Source organism: Terrapene carolina, unplaced genomic scaffold (assembly GCF_002925995.2).
Source record: "Terrapene carolina triunguis isolate 2854851 unplaced genomic scaffold, T_m_triunguis-2.0 Scaffold234, whole genome shotgun sequence".
Taxonomy (NCBI): Eukaryota; Metazoa; Chordata; order Testudines; family Emydidae; genus Terrapene; species Terrapene triunguis.
The window spans coordinates 17,764,717-17,784,038 of record NW_020664585.1 but is presented as its reverse complement, the minus strand read 5'-3'; the positions used below and the strand labels follow the sequence as shown (position 1 = coordinate 17,784,038).

Below are 19,322 nucleotides of genomic sequence, written 5' to 3'. Positions count from 1 at the left end.
CATACATATTTTGCTGTGGTGCCCTTTTCTTTAAAACCCACTAGAGATCATGTTGTTTGCTGTTGTTGTAGCTATGCTGGTCCCAGCATATGAGAGAGACAAGGTGGGTAAGGAATTTTCTTCTATTCCTCCACATCTGCTGGTAGTAGAGACAAGCTTTTGAGCAACACAGAGCTCTCTACACAATGACCTGAAGAAGAGTTCTGTGTCGCTCAAAAGCTGTCTCTTTCACCAACATAAGTTGGTGCAATGAAAGATATTACCTCACTCACCTCTTCTCTCTCTCAAGAACATGTGTGAGTTCCACAGAGAATGGTTTGGTACCTCAGTAAGACTGAAGAAATAACTGGATGAGGGATAGGGAAAGGATACACTGAGGAAGTTTACTGGTGGACAGTTTAGAAGATGAGGGTGATATGAGAAGAAGAAAGGAATGAAACTGATTGCAGGGCAGAATCAGTTTTATTAGCCAATGCTGATATGACAAACTGAGAGGGCAAAGGGATCCAGTTGTAATGGTCTAATGAGAAATTCCAACATCATCAACAGACTGCTAGGACCCCAGTGGAGTAATAATGCTTCAGTCTTTGGGTTACCAACATTGCAGGGAATTTTAAAACAAAACAAAACTGAATTTTTTAGGAAGTTTACTTTTTTTTTTTTTAAGTCATGCAAAGCCTAAACAAAGAGACTTAGGCCCAGATCCATAAATCAATGGAAGTTAGAACCCAAAATACCTTTGTGGATTTGAGCCTTAACATCAGGTACTTTTGTCTCTAATTAAAATTTCACTATATAATTTCTTCCCTTACATTTCCCTGCAGAAAGTAATCACCTTGTCACACTAGAATAGCTCTTAAATTACTTATGTTGGAAATTTGTTTTTTATCTCCATAAAGAGCCATGAAAACCTATGGGTACTAAATAAATCTAGCACAATATATACTAAATTTTATTTTGGATACAAGGCACTTTGAATTTTCTATCCTGTAGTTAAATAACCAAATGAACCAAATAACCTATAAAGTAGGAAACTGATGCCTAATTATTAATTGTTCTAACGTAGCACTTAGAGACACCAGTACCATTGTGCTAGGCAGTGTACAAACACATAAAAAGATGTTCCCTACTTTCTTTAAAAAACAGAAAATTGATTTGTAATGTAATAAAATGTGCTGGCTAACCTCTGAATGAAAAAAATGTAAATAAAAAAATATGTTTCTTTTCTAACTTTAGAAAAGTTCAGTGAAATTAAAATTCTCAAAATGTACTAACGGTGAGTGAAAGGAAGCCAAGCACTAAATGATGTTTCAAACCTTCAAACTCCTCTTCCCATCTTGCAGATGCTCTGTAATGCAGAATATCTAAATAATCCAGGTTCAATGTTGACAACAATCTGAACGTAGGGTTTCCTAAAGGTTCTCATAGCATCCTTTCATCAAGCAATTAAAACAGGTGTCAGTCCTGTGAACACTTATGCACATGCTTAACATGAAGCATCTGAGTAATACCATTTACTTCCATGGGACAACTTGTGCTGAGTTAAGAACAAATTAATGCATGTTTGTAGGATTGGGGCCTCAGCCATTCACAGTTTGAAGGGATGCTGTCAGGTCAAGTTTGGTCCCAAATTTAGATTTTTTTAAACAAGCTTTTCCAAAATTAAGATTAACAGGAATGCTTCCATTAATTAAAAAAAAATAAAAAAACCAAACCTTCACTTGCAGTATTCATAACCAAAGCAAATCTGACTACTCTATTTTCCTTGTCTGAAGCAAGAGGAATGCAAAAAATAAACAGCATAAATAGTTAAAAGTAAATTCAGTGTTAACAGTGCTTTTTAAAAATAATCTAAAGGTGTCACCAACAAAACAACGTGATGTTTAAACTGACCATGTCCTTTAGCTAACAGGGGCATACACTATAGCAGGGGTCGGCAACCTTTTAGAAGTGGTGTGCTGAGTCTTCATTTATTCACTCTAATTTAAGGTTTTGCGTGCCAGTAACACATTTTAACGTTTTTAGAAGGTCTCTTTCTATAAGTCTATAATATAGAACTAAACTATTGTATGTAAAGTAAATAAGGTTTCTAAAATGTTTAAGAAGCTTCATTTAAAATTAAATTAAAATGCAGAGCCCTCCGGATCGCTGGCCAGGACCCAGGCAGTGTGAGTGCCACTGAAAATCGGCATGCGTGCCATAGGTTGCCTACCCCTGCACTATAGTCTGATACCGTGGGCTCTGCTGCCATCTAGTGGTACCATATAATTATTTACATAAATGAATAATTACCATATACTGCTGTTTTCTGCATGGGTGACAATTTTCTCATAACAAGTATTTGTTGCCACCATGCATGCTCATTTAAATCTAGAAAATAAATGAATGTTAGAAAGAAATACTATCTGAAATCACAGAAGGGTGCACAACAGAAGGAGGCACAGCTGGAACAATCTGTGCTCCCTCTGTTTATTCTAGGCTACTGGGCAATTACTTGTCTCTGGGACAAAACCAGCCGCCAGCTGCCCAGAATCCAGGAGGTGCAAAGGTGCATAAAGATACCATCTCTACCATTAGGGCTAAACCAAGGTCAATTCTGCCACAACCCAAAATCAGGGCCTTAAATCTGAAAATTCATTAGGCTTCAAAGTGATTGGTGTATTGTTTAGACACAGAATGAAATGGGAAAACCAAACATGAGAAGTCAAAAAACTTTTAATCAAAATTTTGCAAGTTCATTATACCACTCTAAGTGTCAATGAAGAACAGAGGCAAATACTCAGAAAATAATAAATAAGCTTTATTATAGTAATTTTTTTTAAATAAAAATGTATCACCAGCACCTATGGATATCACTTTTAAAATTCAAATTTCAAAATGAAACAAATTGCTTTCTTAAGACAATTAAAGTGAAATATGCAAGGAAATTAACACTGGTATAAAAGACAGAAACTTCCCATAGGTCTAACAAGTAACATCATAACACAAAGAATACATCTGGTAAGGAAACATCTGCAAACTCTCCTGTTTTCAAACTCATCTACATATACAGCTTTGAGTCACTCTTCATAGCTTCTGTAGTCACAGTTTGAATCATACAATAGTAAAACAAGTATTTAGATATGTAAACAAATAAAATATTTAAATAAGTAAACAAGTAAAACAGTTTAATATCTCCATAAATAAGTGAAGTAAAATATTTAAATAAGTTAAAGGACAGAAACCGACCCCTCCATTTTCAATACAAACTGCACAAAAGGACACCCTGTTCCTGAGAGTAAGTTTGTGCAAGCGGACTCCTGTGCCTGAATGGAGTCATCTCCAGATTGGGAACCTAACATTAACCCAACAGAATCCTTCCTATTAAAGCCTGTCATTGGGATGACTATTCTCTGCAGCAAATGTAAGCCTTGCAGTGTGCAAAAGCTATTTAACACAGCCCTTTGTGCAAGAACGCTTTTGGTATTGACACCTATGTGGCGCATGCCTTATGTGATCCTAGGCACAAATGCATATTTATAGGACAAATGCCTATGTTAGTAACCCCTGAGATATGAGACAATGAAGTGCAACCAGTGGACACAATCCAGCTCTCCTTGAAGTCAACTGAAAAACTCCTACTGACTTCAATGGCAGCAGGAGAGGGCATATTCTTTGCAACAAACGTTGAGGTATTACAGATCTCCCACTCTGAAATGGGAAAGAGAAATTACAGTGTAAATCACACAAAGAAACCACAGTATTAAAGCATATGCAGCTGTTACATTTCTCCTAGATAATACAAGCTTTAATGGGAGCAACTGGCTAGAGGGAAACCAGTGTCTTCCTTAAAATCAAAATCTAAAATGAAAAAGGGTTTATATTCAGTTCAGAGCTGGAAATCATTTGGACACTGTACTAGGTAGGTATCTACCCTTAAATATTTTTGTTTTGCTCTATGTCAGCTATTGGAACATTCTGCCCACAGTCACTGTAGCATTCTACACATTTGGAACATCTTCCTCTCTTTGAATGGCAACTCTCAATGAAGAAGAAGAGAAGTGGGCTAATGAATCAGTTATCTGTGTAGAGGAAGACATGCTAAAAAGTAGTCGAAGTTCACCTACCCCTTAAGAAAAATACTATCTGGCATGCTTTTAACAGCCATTCTACACCATTACTGTATGTACTGTAGAAAGTGGTAGAAGTTGATCCATTAAGTACCAACATAGAGAAAACATGTTCATCTCCTCCATTAAAAAGAAAAAAAGATTAAAGTCGTACATACGTTTTAAACTGTATGTGAAATTCACTTTTATCTCTGCAATGCACTCTTTTCATAATCCCTACAGGAAAATATTTAAAATTCACTTCTAACTTTCTTACAGGTCTTTGTAACAAATTTAAAGTTACCCAGTTTGTTTTACAACTAAAAATCTATTTGGAGCCTTCTGCAAATAGTTCATACTATTATTCTCACATGAGCAGAGATTCAAGTACATATGAATTGTCTAGTTGTTCAATTCTTAAAAATATACATTTTGTAGGAGGCATTTTCATGGATAGTTTTTAATGCTAGACCTCCCTAAAGATTCAATTTTTCATCTACATTTTGTGCTTTTTTTAATTGATATATCAGATTCTTCTTTTCCTTCTTCTATAACTCTCTGCAGAGGTGTCTTTTAAATGAATCCTCTTTTACTCTTCATCCCAAGAGATAGCTTTTAGAAAGTCAGACGGGATAAGGCCTCTCTGTCCATTTAACTCCCCATAGTAGAATCCATCATCATCCACAGACCCAAATACTGTGATGATGTCTCCAGCATTAAATGTCAGCTCACTTTCCACATCTACATTTAATGAGTTCTCCCTTGGGTTGTAGTCAAAGACAGCCACCATTGTCTTAGAAGTAAGCTGTTCAGCCTTGCTATCCTGCCAGCTATGTTCTGTGTGAGACTTATTGTTATTCTTTGTATCCACCTCCACTAAGTTAATCACAGATTTTTCATCAGTAATGGAACCTTGTTTTAACAGGTGCTGTTTCATTTCATTACTCTCCACCTGCACTTCAGACACCATATTATAGGGAATATACCCTACCCTTCCTGCATATTCACCTCTGTAAAAGCCATCAGCATCTTTATCACCAACCACCTTTAGAATCTGCCCCTTTTTAAATGGGAGCTCCTCTTCAGCTGCATCAAGATTAGGTGACATAGATATGGGATCATAGTCAAAAAGGGCCACAAATATCCTTACTGAATCATCATTAACTATTTCCTCTGAGACGAAGCTTCTCAGAGGGCCTGCTTTGGAAAATGAAGATGTCCCTGCTTGACCTATTCTTAAAGTCTTGCTCATTTTTCTGTTTTGAGCCCACTGCATGGGAAACTCTGGAAGCTCCGGCAGCCTGGAATCATTACCAACAGCTTTTATTCTATTCTCTTCCTGCGTATCTAAATCCAGGTCCTCTTCTTCCTCTTCCAAAATATCTGAAAGATCAGAACTGTGGCTGTGGTCACCAACAGGATTCAATTGCCAGTTTCCTATTCTTGATGTTTGGTCTTCCTGTATTTCACCTCTAGACATCCCTAGGCTGGGGACTTCTTTGGATAATTCTTTCGTCTGTTTCTTCTCAGTGGAAATATCTGGGACGTCCTGAACACAGATATTATGTATACCTATGTCTCTGTAACTGTCCTCCAATTCAAGCTGACTAGAACACAGCTGAGGCCCAGAACTCAAGCTGCTCGCATCATATCCCTCAATATCTTGAGTGGTTGAATCTTTCACAGACTTGTCGTCAGAGTGCACATAGTGGGTGATCATAGACATTTTCATGTTGCTAGTGTCCATTTGATTTTCAAGCACAGCTTTTTTAGTAACAAAGAGCTTTTTTATCCTCTTTCTCTGGCTGTCTTCAGCAAGTTCTTTTAATGCTGACATCCTGGAATTGACTGATTCTTCACACCATCTAGTTGGAAAGACAAGGCCTGAAGGTTGCACACTGACTGCTGTCTGCTGATAAGACTTTAAACATTTATCATCTTTATCTCTTGCTACGTTATCACCAATGTTGCACATTGCAAGCTCATGTATCAAAGAAGAACTCTGAGAGGAGAACAACTGGTGTGGGGGGATGCTTGCTGGCAGAGAAGCTACTGAGTCTCCGCAGTTGGAGGTGAAGTGAATGGTGAATTTGTTATCTTGACTGGCCATGAACATCTCTGAAGAGGGTGAAGATGTGCAGTGCATCAAAGGGATTTCCACATGCTGAGAGTCTATGAATTCCCCATAGAGTAATTCAGAGGTCAGGCTGGTAGACATAGACTTTGATGATGAACAACAACTGGGAACATTCAACATGGCTGAGGGAATCAGAGCTGGCACAGAATCAACTGACTCTCCATTGGGGGAGACAGTTCTCACAGAAACCTTCTGAGATCCTTGTAGAATCTCTAACTGGGACAGTTCTACTATGGCACTCCCAGCTGTTGGAGATATAACTTCTGTTACTCTTTGTCCATTGACATACACAGCATAACCAGTAACTCGTACCCCATTGGATGATCCTGCTGCATCAATTGTCACTGGTAGCCAGCTGATAACTAGAATGCCTGCTGAGGGATCAGGCTGTACTTGGACATCAAGTGGAGCATCAGGTGGTCCCGCTGATGGAGTAATGAACTTAATCATTGCTGATTTCTGCTCCCATTTCTCTTGAGGCAAATCCCATACCGTCTTCTGAGGCTGTGTTTCCACTTTTGCATTGTATTGAGTGTTGGGTTGCAGGTTATGGAAAGTGTACCAGTAGATCCCTGCCTTTGTCACATCACACTCCTTCTCATTAAGGTACACTGCATGAGTGTAGTTGCTACTGCTTGGTAACCAGGTGACCTCTGCTGAAGTGGCAGTGATGCTCCTAAGTTTCAGAAGTGCTGGTGCTATATGGAAACCATGCCCTACAAGGAAGGTACATTGCATCTTATCCGAGTTTCCCTTCTCTGTCACACTTTGTACCGAGATCCGATATGCCTTAATCTTTAAATCCAGATTCTCAATTGCTGCTTGAGTCTGACAACCAGACCTCACATTTTGGCAAAGTTCTGTATCTACATATATGTTATAGCTCTGCACATCTCCCCAGCCAGCTGGCATGAGTGGTGACTCCCAGCCTATAACAACACTTCTTGCAAACAGTTTGATTATAGTCAAATTTCTTGGATAAGGCACCGCTGTATGATCAGGCATTTCCATGTCTCCTTCTAATCTACTAGGCAATAGATTGACACTGATTTCTTCATCATGGCAATCACTCTTTTCTCCACTACTAGCACTTCTGCTGAGGAAACTCATTTCATGATCTGAAGTATGGGAGACGTCACTTGTCTTTGGAGGCACAAAGGTCATGAGGTCATCATCTGAAACTTCTTCTATCAAATTAGAGGGAACCAGCCCTCTTCTGCCATCCATCAGCTCTCCTTCGAAGAAGCCATCCTCATCCATCTCTCCATAGATATAAATGTATTCTCCAGCTGTCAGTGGAAGCTCTGCCTCAGGGTTCTTATTAGGACCATCAAAAGGGTCATAGCTGTATCGAGCTAAAAACACTTGAAGTTTTGCAGGACCTTGTCTCTCAGGCTCCAAGATTAGGGAAAATTTGTCTGTCTCCAATTCATCCATCTCACTTGCACTATCCCCCTCTGGAGTGGGGCAGGACTTAGGACTGTACTGTGTGGATTCTGATTTTGAGGAGTTTGACTGGAACTCCAGTTTCTTGCTTTGCTTCTTAAAAGCAGCAGGAGTGGATACAAAGTCTACATCATTAATATTCTTACTGCACTGAGGAACATGGCAATCTTCTGAGGAACAGCACGTAGCGTGTGGCAAGTCTGAAGTCACAAGGTCAGAATTTTTTATTTGTAATTGTTCGAGTTCCTGAGACAGAAGATTAAAATGTTCAGTTTGACTGTGATACTGATTCTCCAATTCTCTCACCTGGGCTTCTAATAGCTGTACTACCTCTTCATGTTCCCTTTTTGCTTCTACCTGGGCCTGCTGCAAATATTTGACCTCCTCTTCTTTCTTCTGCAGTGCTAACAGTGTTTCCTCATGGTCAACCTCCAGCTGTTGCCTTCTCTCTGCCATTTCTTTCATGTCCTTCAGTACATGCTCTAAATCGTCCACCTTGGTTTGAAGTCCTTTGGTCAACTGGACAGCAGAATTCCACTCCTCTGTCACTCCCATTAATTTTACCTTCAGGTCAGCATTTTCAGATTCAACCTTTTCTGTCCATTTAGTTTTCCCACTGAGTTGAGCATTTTTCTCAGTCATTCTGGCATTTTTAGTCAGCACCTCCTGAAGCTGCATTTCCAACTCTTCACATTTTTTCTGCTTTTTCTCCATTTCTTGTTCAAGGGTTTCACACTGCTTAAATTTCTTACTAAGCTCTATTTCCAAATGCTGTATTTGATTTTTGCTGTCTGGGTCTGTTTTTAAAGGGATGTTTTCATGTTCCTCAGACACATTTCCCAGAGGTAGTGCTACTGGCTTAATATCCTTTGCCAAAGTGATTGATCCTGGTGGTGTCTGTTTTGGCAAAGATGAACCATCTAAGCTTGCATCAATGTTTGGTGCAAGTGTTTCCTGTATTAGGCACATGGTAGCAGCTGGAGAAGAACTGTCTGGACCCATTCTGGAGGATTGTAGAGACTCTTTCAGGTTCTTCAGCGTGATCTGTCTCTGTAATCGTAACACTTCTTTCTGAGACTCCCGCAACAAACGATCAAAGTCACTTAAATTGAGCCAGAATGAGCCCTCCTTGCCTGTGGCCAGTTTGGCCTGCAGCTCCCAACACTCTCTCTGCAAGGCTTCTATCTGTTTGTCTTTGGCCAGAAGGATGCTAGCTTGTTCGCTCAGGTCTTTAGCCCGCTGCCGGGCAAATGCTTTCTTGCACAGTTCCACATTGGAGCCTTTGAGGGATAGGGGTATTGGAGCATTGACCACCTTGAGGTTGGACTCCTGGAGTTTCCTGGCTCTCTCCTCCAATCGCTTGGCAATGATGGCCAGATCTGCATTTTTCCTCTTGAGCCGCTTCACCTTCTCCTGCATCTCGGGGAAGCTGCTCCTCCTCAGAAGGCCGTTCTCTTCCTTAAGGGCTGTGCATCGCTGCTCTAGATCCTCCAGGGCACTTAGCAGGTCGGTGTTCTGCGTCACCAGCTGGCGGTAACTGCTGCCAGAGAGCCACTCCTGCTGCTGCCCCACTGCCTGGGTGCCACCCTCTCCTGCAGACCCCCAGCTGCCCATCTTCCCTTCAGGAGGCGAGTCCAAGCACTCCAGGGGACCCTCCTTACTGGTGGGCTTCAGGGGGAGCTGCTTGGCAGCTCCTTCTTGCGGGTGGGCATCTTCTTCTAAGGCCTTTTGGGCCGGCTGCTCCGGGCAGGGGCTCAGCGGGGGGCTCCCCTCCAGCGGGGCCTGGTGCCCTGCCTGCGAAGCCTCGGGCTTGGCTAGGCTGCTGTCCAGCGAGCGAGACCTGGCGGCTCCCCCATCCGGGGAGGCGGCGGCGATGAGGCTTTCCAAGGAGCGGGGCCTCGGCCCTTCCAGGAGGCTCCTGCTGAGGCGGGGCTGCGGGCCGTGCCTGGCCCTGTGCGGGCAGCCGGCGGGCTGCTGCTCGCCCTCGAACCGCTCCAGGATGTACTTGAGGAAGAGGCTCCGCTCCAGCTCCAGCTCGGCCCTGAGGTGGCGGATGCGGGCGGCCTGGTCGCCATCGGTCTCCCAGCGCAGCTTGCCCAGCACCTCCTGCAGCTTGCCGCGGCATTCGCTGCTCAGCCCCGCGGGGCAGCCCCGGGTGCTGCTGTAGCCCCGGCTCACCAGCTCCTCGGCCAGCTGCCGCTGCAGGTCCCGGGCCTGCCGCACGGCGGCGTCCCGCTCCCGCTGGAGCAGCTCCTGGGCCTGGCGCAGCTCGGCGTCCTTCCAGCGGATGAGCTGGCGGATCTCGGCCTCCCGCTCCCGCAGGCTCAGCTCCCGCAGCTGGTGCAGCTCCCGGGCCCGCTGCTGCTCCCACTTGGAGCGGAGCTGGTCGGCCAGCAGCTGGCGGTCGCGCTCAGCCGCCTCCCGCAGCTCGCGGGCCTCGGCGGCGAAGCGGCGTCGGCTCTCCTGCGAGCGCAGCCGCTCCCCGTCCAGCTCGGCCCGCAGCGCCTCCAGCTCCCGCTTGTGCTCGTCGTGCTGGGCCTGGCTGCCGGCGGGCGGCGCCGGGGCCTTGCGGGGAGACAGCCGGCCCCCCGGGGGCGGGCCCCCGCCCGGGCTGTCCCGGGTCATGGCCCAGGGGAGACGCGGCGTCGGGGCAGGGCCGGCCGAGGAGCGCAGCCCGGCGGGGAACGGCCGCCAACCGCCGCCCGCGCGCGCGGCCCCCTCAGCGCTGGGCTCGGGCCCCTCGAGCTAGGCGCTAACTAACGGCTTCCCGAGCGGGGCAGCCGCCCCTTCGAGCCCCCGATTGCCTCCGTCCCCCTGCCCCGGCCTTCCCCCAGCCCCTGGAGCGGGTGTTAACATTCAGCATATTGGCAGTCCTCAGAGTTCACCTCAGTGTGCCCTAGTTAACCCTGCTCCCATATCCCCAGTGCATGGATTTCTCCTGTTGTGTGTAGTGTTAACACAGGCAGCAGCATGAATTAGACTGCATGCACAATTAAGCATAAAGTATTGGTTACCAAATCAAGATTATCTTCCAAAAAATGAGAGGCTGCTACTCTTCCCACTAATACAACAACCCCTTGAGACAGCAAAAACTGTGCAAGTCAAAGATGCCATCTGCTAAAACTCCAGAGGAATTGCTGCATTGCGTTCAGAGCAGGGGTTGTCAAACATTGTAATAGCATGGCCCACTTTGTAATACAAGAAGTATTTCATTGGCAGCCTTCCCATTCCTGATTATAGGAATCACCTTTTCTCCCATTTACCATCACAAAGGCCTTGTCTCCACTTTGTTGCCAAAACTGCCGTTTGTCGATCCAAACAGTGAGGCAACTTTTATTGAGGAAAATGCCCGGTTTTGGAGACAAAATACATCCACCCTTATGAGAGAGTTATGTCTTTTTCCTCTACATTTTTGTTGACAAAGTGCAAGTGTAGACACCACGCTTCATTTCAAAGCTTTAATTTTGCAAGGCTTGTATGAAAAGGGTATGATCGGGACACGCTGCAGTGCAGAGCGAAGATAAAGGAGCTGAAGCAGGTGTACCATAATACAAGGGAGGCAAACGGTCCGTCAGGTGTTTCACTTAAGACCTGCCGGTTCTATAAGGAGCTGGACGCTATCCTTGGTGGTGACCCCACCTCCATCACCCAGAGCCCCATGGATACTTCATAGGGCACGGAGGTGGCGGAAAGTGGACCTAACCCGGAGGACGAAGTTAATTTCTCGTGCAATAAAAGCAAATTTTTATAATGGTAAATCATCTTTATTTTTTTCTCTTCAAGATGTCCAGGTGTCCCGTGTAAGGTTTCATGGCCACGGCTGTAAGGGGTACGCAGGATCCCCCAGGATCACTATGGGCATTTCAACACCCCCACTGTAATCTTCTGGTTAGGAAAGAAAATCCCCGCTTGCAGCTTTCTGTACAGGCTGGTGTTCCTGAACATGCGTGCGTTATGCACCTTCCCAGACCACCCCGCGTTGATGTCAGTGAAACACCCACGGTGATCCACAAGTGCCTGCAACACTATGGAGAAGTACCCCTTCCTAGTGATGCACTCTGTCGCAAGGTGGTCTGGTGCCAAAATTGGAATATGTGTGCCATCTATCGCCCCTCCACAGTTAGGGAAACCCATTTCTGCAAAGCCGTCCACTATTTCACGCACATTTCCCAGAGTCACAGTCCTTCATAGCAGGATGCGATTTATTGCCCTGCACACTTGCATTAATGCATCCCCAAGAGTCGACTTCCCCACTCCAAATTGATTTGTGACTGACTGGTAGCAGTCTGGAGTTGCCAGCTTCCACACAGCAATTGCCACACGCTTCTCTGCCGAGAGGGCAGTTCTCATTCTGGTGTCCTTGCACAGCAGGTCTGGGGCAAGCTCCGTGCACAGTTCGAGGAAGGTGGCTTTCCGCATCCGAAAGTTCTGTAGCCACGGCTCGTCATCCCACACCTGCATGACGATACGATCCCACCATTCAGTGCTTGTTTCACAAGCCCAAAAGCGACGGCCTACCCTATGCACTTGCTCTGTGAATGCCAAAAGCAATCTAAAGTTGCTCCTATCCATATCATGCAGCAGGTCAGGTGCCTGCGAGTCTTCTTCAGGTAGGAACTTCACGATTAACTGCACTGCCATCCACGATGTCTTCATGACAGTTAACAGAGCATAGGAGAGCAGTGTGGGATCCATCCCGTCTCACAAAGATGCCGGGGTTCACAGCAAAGAAGGGCTGTTGAAAAAATAGTGCAAAAGAAAGCCAGAAGCCCATGGAGTGCTGGGACAGAAAGCAATGCATCATGGGACATTTAGCACTGTCCCCAGATACACCACGATCTGCTCCATCATCCCATAACACCTAGCGACGAAAGGACTGTGGGATAGGTACCCACTGTGCATTGCTCACACTGTCGATGATGGTGCCCCCACTGTGGATGCGGTCTGCCGACAGAGGGAGCAAGTGTGAACATGAAATTGCGATTTTTATTATGTCGACTTATGGGTGTCGACATCACTTTTGTTGACATGTAGTGTAGACATGGCCTTAAATTCCCTGTTGCAAATGCAGCAATTTTGTTGGGAAAATATTTGTGTACTTTTTTTGCTGTCTTTATGCCAGGCATCTGGAAGTATTACAGATTTCCACTCTTTTGCACTGAAGGACCTGAATTCATGTACAGGCAGTTGGAAACAAGGACAAGAGCAACTACGTTACCAGCCGGTGAAAGCTCCTCAGAGCAACAGTGCTCAGAGGACCACATTTGGGAACTGCTGTTTAAGAATGCCCCATCCTCGGTCCCCTCATGAATCAGAATGTATTGCTTTTGAGAAAGTCATTCACACACGCCATTACCGTTCAAAACAAGGTAATGGCAACAGCTACTAGAACTCCCTCTGCATTAGGAAAGTGATCATTGCTGACCGTGTTTATCAATAGGTCACTCTGAACCAGTACTGAAAATGGTTTAAGTGCTCATATAGTAGGGACACTTGGTTCTGAAACTATCTGTCAGTTTTTGTAATGGTGCTGAAAACAGATTTGCCCTGTCTATACTAGCAGTCAAACCATTTGCAACATTGGTTCAGGAGGACCCATTATTGACAGTGACCCTGATCTTGCCAAGAGTTATGGATGGGTTTAAGCATCTGAGTGGTTCCAGTGAGCTCAATGGGAATACTCACAAGTGTAAAGTTAAACATGTGGGTAAATCTGTGTGGGTGAATCTATGATCAGGCCTTAGATTGTTGGTAATAGGTTGCTTTCCTAGTGCAAATAAACTTTTAAACTAAGGTATAGCAATAGAAGAGAGACAGTAAGATGAGTGACCCTTCTCATTCCCAGCAGAACACAAGGAAGGGAAGAGTCGAGATCCATGTTTCAGATTTGTAGCCACCCTTTAGGCTCCATCTGGGTGAGGAACCATATTGCTTGACCAGTTTGGCCTGATTCAGACCAACTCAGTTGAAATACAGTTTGTCTAAGCTACTGTGGATGGAGCTGGCAAAGACATTTTTAAAAATAGATTCTTGGCTACAACTGAGGAATGCATAGCACAGCTCGGGAAAGAAGAGTGCTAAGGTGACATTAAGCCACACTCTCATTCTGGGGATGTCTGTGCACCACTCCAGTCTCCTGTCATAAGTTTATGCTGCTTGCAAAGGGTCATCACAGCAACTAGCGCAGAAATGCCCCAGCTACAGCGGGAGTGAAGAAGTGTTTATACCAGCTCTGTGCCACCATTCACTGATTCTCCTGGAGTCAGCTTTGCAAAGCAGCCTGAAATCAGGGGAGAATGTAGGCCTGGAGATCTAAGCCTAGCTCTCTAGAATACAGTCTATGCTATGCTAGATCATGTTTTCAAATAGAATTTTAAAATAGGTTGCCCCTTCCCAGGCTGGTTGGCTAAACCACGTTAAAATATTTTGCTTGTTTACTTTAAATAAAATTTAAATATGATTTCTATAAAATGTAAAATACCACTGTAGATGGGGCCAAACTGATGCCAACTTCCTGATGAGTTAGAGTCAGAGAAAAGAGAGTAGAAGGAACTGATGGAGGTTGACATGGGTCTAGCCAGTGGGATTCCTTTCAGTTGACTGATAATAATGAATTTATGGGACATTTGTTCATTGGGTTTTCTTTCTGTTTCCCATTTTTTGTAGTTTATGATTAATATTTCTTGTTCATTTACTTTGTAATTTTATTATCTTACATATAAGAGTTTCTTTTGATGTATTGTTTATATCATCATCTTATGATTCATGGTGGACCAAATTCAGATTTGGCACAACATGCTGCTTTTGGAATAGGTTCTGTTGTGTATAAATCTTAGTTGTGGAAAGAAAAAGAAATATTAAAAAGCAAAAGACAAAAACATAAAACCTCCAGTAGAGGGCACTGGTACACATAGTCACAAACCAGTTGCTCATGAAATAGATGGCACGTGTAGCAAATTAGGCCTCATCTCCAGAATATAAAGCAATTACTAGAATTGAGGTTATATATACACCTGCTATGGCATACTGTATTCATATGATTAGAACTAAAGTATAATCAAACTTCCATCAGAGAGGAACAGGAACTAAAGAATATGCACAACATATAGAGAGTAACATTAGCCATAAAGTTATCTATTTTAAGATATAATTAAATAGCTTGCAAGAAATGTCATGCTACTTTTAGAACCATCAAACTCCATAGCTTATTCAGATATGGATGTACTCTTGGCCTCTGTTCAGTTCAGTAGATCCTGTCTTTCCATTATATGTATATACAGTCCTAGCACAATAGGACCCCAATTCCTGATTGGGGCATCTAGACAATGATGCAATACAAATTTAAAAATTGATTTTATACATACATTGATTTTAATACTTTGTACAAGTTTACCTCACCAAAGCTTTGTATTCTGTACACTAGTTTCCTGTGTCAGCCAACCATTTTTAAACATGGTTTCTGCAAAAACTGTCATGCCAGCCAGTGTAAATTGGGTATATCTCTGTTAAAACTATATAGATAGATAGATAGAATGTCCTCAAAACCTAATCTTGTGAATTGTTTTTTAAATATCTATCTATCTATCTATCTATCTATCTATCTATCTATCAAACAATTCACAAGACTAAGTTTTGAGGACATTTTTCAAAAATGTATTCAATGAAGTTATGCTTCATTCACCTTATCCAGCATAAATGTATTTGAAGAAATGGTGTTTTAACTTGTTTCCTAGCTTTGGGGAAACTGTGTATATGTGGATCCCATGTAATGTATTACCTGAAATCTTGCTAGCTCTTAGAGCAACAATTCTCAGTCTTCGACTGCTGGTCTGTGCAGAACAGGCTGGTCACCTGGTGCAGGCTTTCCTTGTTTCCAGCTGGTAAATCACATTAAAAGGAAGCTAAAAATATATTTCATATTTTCAAATATTGTTTTTCCATGTAGGCAATTACTGCAGTTGTGACAAGGGTGTTATGTGACCATGAATGGAAGGGGAGGCGACTGCTGTGAATGGGAGGAACAGTGGTCCGTGAGTCAATCTCTCCATTAAGACATGGCCCATATTATCTAAAAGCTTGAGAAACCTCTGTATGAGGGGTTTTGTGCATCTGTTCATGTTAGTGTTATACACACAAGTAATACCAATTAACACATCCAGCCTTTTTCTCAGGATGGAGAGCTTTGTGAACCTTTTTTCTGGAGGGAGAGGGGCTGGGAGACTGTATTTACTTTTTTCATGAATGCTTTAAGAAATGTTCCATAACATAGAAAGCATCTGCCTAAAACAGAATTAATATGACAATGTATATTACACACAAATCACAGAAGGAAAGACAGAGGGAGAAAAAATAAGTTTATAAATTTGTATTAAATCCTCAAATGAGAGAGTAAAAGTCACAATAACCACCTCAATACATAATTCATTGCTTAAAAATGCTTACTATTAGAAAACAACTCAAGAGATAAGACAACACATATAAAAACAGCATTTGTCAGCAAATTTATGGGAACGTAGGGTGAAGAATTTCAAATGAAAAAAGTTAAAGTATGTCTTCATTCTTTTATCCATTTTATTCTTTTAACAGTTGCAATTGAGAGGCATATAAAATGGTTTGGGACATGGAAAATGGATTTTTGTAAATGTTTTATCCTATTATTAGTAGTTATTGGAAGTGAATGTCACAGTACTAGATTAGAGATAGAGCCTTTAACTGAATTTCTATTTAAGCATATATAAATTCTACAAGTAAACATAATAAAGGATTTCTTTCTCTCTGCTCCACGCCCCCTACCCTCACCCCAGGTTAGCATGGGTTTTGTGTTTGTTCTGTTTTTATGAGAAAGCTTAATCAAAGATATGGGTTTTATATTTGTCTAATGAGACTGTAAGATATGTCTAATATATCCTCTGGGACTGAGTTGCTGTTGTGGGCAGTTGCTGAGAAAACTTTATTTCCTCTCAAGGATGAGTTATCTATCCTGCAACAATGGAACTGTCATGGGAGATCATGATCTTTGAGCGTGAAGAGGCCCTCAAGGTAGTTTAGGGTAGGCCCTTGGAGGATTTGGAAGATAAGGACTGAAACCTGTGCTCTGGACAGTATTCATTGTCAAGTAAACTCAATCATGCATTTTGAATTTCTTGGAGGTGTTTTCTTTTGTTTTTGTTTAAGTCATAAGTTTCATTCTTGGGTATAGCATATTGCAATAGTCAAGCCTGAAGGTCACAAAAGCAGGGATCACATTAGGCAAATGCAGAACATGATGCGAATTCAGGACAGTTGAGGGTCCTGGTCTCATTACATGTGGAAGAATGGTGGTACAGGCTCTGAAGGCAAAGGAGCAGTCCCCTGCGGGAGGAAACCCCTACCACGTCTCTGAGATGATACAGCAGCATTTCATGACTGACAATAACAAATATCCTGGAGAGAACCAGCAGCACGGCCACTGTTACACAGCCCTTGTCCACAGACAAGAGATCATCCACCAGTGTGATCACCACTGTATCTGTTCTGTGTTCAGTCTGAAACCTGATTTGAGGGGTATGCAGGATATTGGTAGGTGGAACGTACATAGTTCTTTGCAAGCTTCTCAATGATCTGGCTAGAAAAGGGATTTACATATCAGGTGGTTATTTGGGAAGTGAACTGCAATGAACAATGGATGGACTATAGCTTACTATAGCATGGGTGGTAGCTTTTCCTCTACAAAGGAAGTGCTGACTATCTCCGTTAGTAAGGGTCACAGATACTTTTTTAACTCTGTTTTACCAGCCATGAAGGGCATGGATCAGAATTGCAGATGATGACTCAGTTTTCATGTAGTGCTTTTAGGACTTCATGTTGAAGAAGAAGATGGTGGATTTCTTTTTCCAGCAACAGGTGGGGATCTGAGCAGTTGTATTTTGGAAAAACTGAAGTTTAAAGAATAAGGATTTATGGTGTCTTTGAAGGACTATACAGCCCACGTGTGATTAAGAGTTTTGGCAAAGAAGAAATGAAGATAGTGTTTGAAATGGTTGATGTGTCACATATTTACAGGACTGGAAGACACATAATAAGTGATATTCTCCCCAGTCAGTATGGTATCAGATTTGGATATTTCAGGTTTCAGTACAGTAAGACTTCAACTAGCCCTTTTAAATCAAATATCAATGTTCTTAAACCTTTAGCACCAACATCCAACTTCAGTAGTACATCAGGAACTCTTATCAGAGAGACTCTGCAGCTTTTCCATCTCGTCTGCCTTTTCTCCTTTCTTTCCTGAGCAATATTCAGCTTTCTCCCGCTGTGTACCTGCTAGGCACAGCTGCAATTGCTCTACACATACAGTTACCTCTCTGGGTCAACCTGCTCCTTTTGCTTAACCTCTCTCTCTGCTTCATTTTCCCCATCAGCAAAATGGATATAATAATCCCTAAATGCCTAATATTAGAATAAAGTAATCATAACACTTAACATTTATATAGCATTTTAACCTTCAAAGCATTTTACAAACTAATTATTTCTCACAACACCCTGATGAGGTAGGTACTAAATTAGTTGCCAAGGGTGTAGCATGATTTAACTCATTACCTAATGTTAGTAAAGTTCTTTGAGTTCTTGGAACAAAAAGCACTACAGAAAGGCAAAATATTTGATGAAATAATTATTATTATTTGGTGAATTCATTCTATGCCACTCAAAGGAATTTATTCTGTATGTTTTAATGAGACTTTTAAAATCTCTCATAACAGTTTGAAATTTCACCTTTTCAAATTGCCTGAGTTTGACAGGACTGTACAAGTTTGTTGTAAGACTTAAAGCTTTTCAGGAAAGAGGAACAGCATTTCCTAAAGAGTTAGATTTGCCAAGTTGCAGTCATTTGGGGACATGTCCAATGCAGAGATGAACTAAGGGGCACAAATACAAACAGAATGGAGTTGGGTAGTACTCCCAGAAAGGATTGTGCCAACAATGCGCATTAGAGAGTCTACTGAAAATTGAGAAGCCAGCTGGGGAGAGATGGAGTTGGGGAGCAGCCATGTTTGGGGACTTGGGAAAAGGCTATAAAGCACATCAAATTGTTGTGTTGGTTAGTATTAGCTATACTATTCCACAGATTTCATTCTTCCTGGAGAAAGTAGGAATGTACAGCTACAGAGGGGAAGCCAACAGGATGATGGCACCTGAACTAGCTGTGCTACTAGTGTATTTTGTGGTGGGGCTACTCAGCACATCTTGTCTGATATCAGTGGGGCATATGATAGTTCCTGGTCTATGCTGGAACTGCAGCCCCCCCACTCCTGTAAGGGTACCCAAAGAGGGAGTATTTGTGGCTCAGAGAATCAGATGGATTTATTCAGTAACATTTCCTCTTTCCACAGATGTTTCCATGGAAGATGATGTACAGTAAATAAAATACAACGCAGCAGCAGCAATAATAAAGACAGTAAAAAATGGAAAATACTAAACAGCCCAACCCAAACAGCATAAAGGAACAGGCTTTTAAAACGGTCTTAAAGCTAGTGCCAAAGAAAGGTGTGTGCAACGCACTCTCCAGTATTCCTTCCCTTCAGCCCAGAAGTGTGAATGCTGGGTTCTTCCTCTGCCCCACATCAGGGCTTTCCAAGAGGGGTGGAGGGCTGGAAGAAGGGTCTCCTCCCCTCTTT

At 42.8% G+C, this 19,322-nt stretch overlaps 1 protein-coding gene across 1 annotated transcript; it reads right to left on the bottom strand.

Annotated features, from left to right (window-relative positions):
• Positions 1 to 4,006: 4,006 nt before the first annotated feature.
• On the bottom strand, positions 4,007 to 10,296 carry RIMBP3C (RIMS binding protein 3C). The gene is made up of 2 exons (XM_029912621.1): positions 8,685 to 10,296; positions 4,007 to 8,582 (listed from the first exon to the last, which is right to left on the bottom strand). Exons 1-2 carry the CDS (start codon positions 10,294 to 10,296, stop codon positions 4,678 to 4,680), a joined length of 5,517 nt encoding a protein of 1,838 aa, XP_029768481.1. The 3' UTR covers positions 4,007 to 4,677.
• Between the last annotated feature and the right edge of the window lie 9,026 nt (positions 10,297 to 19,322).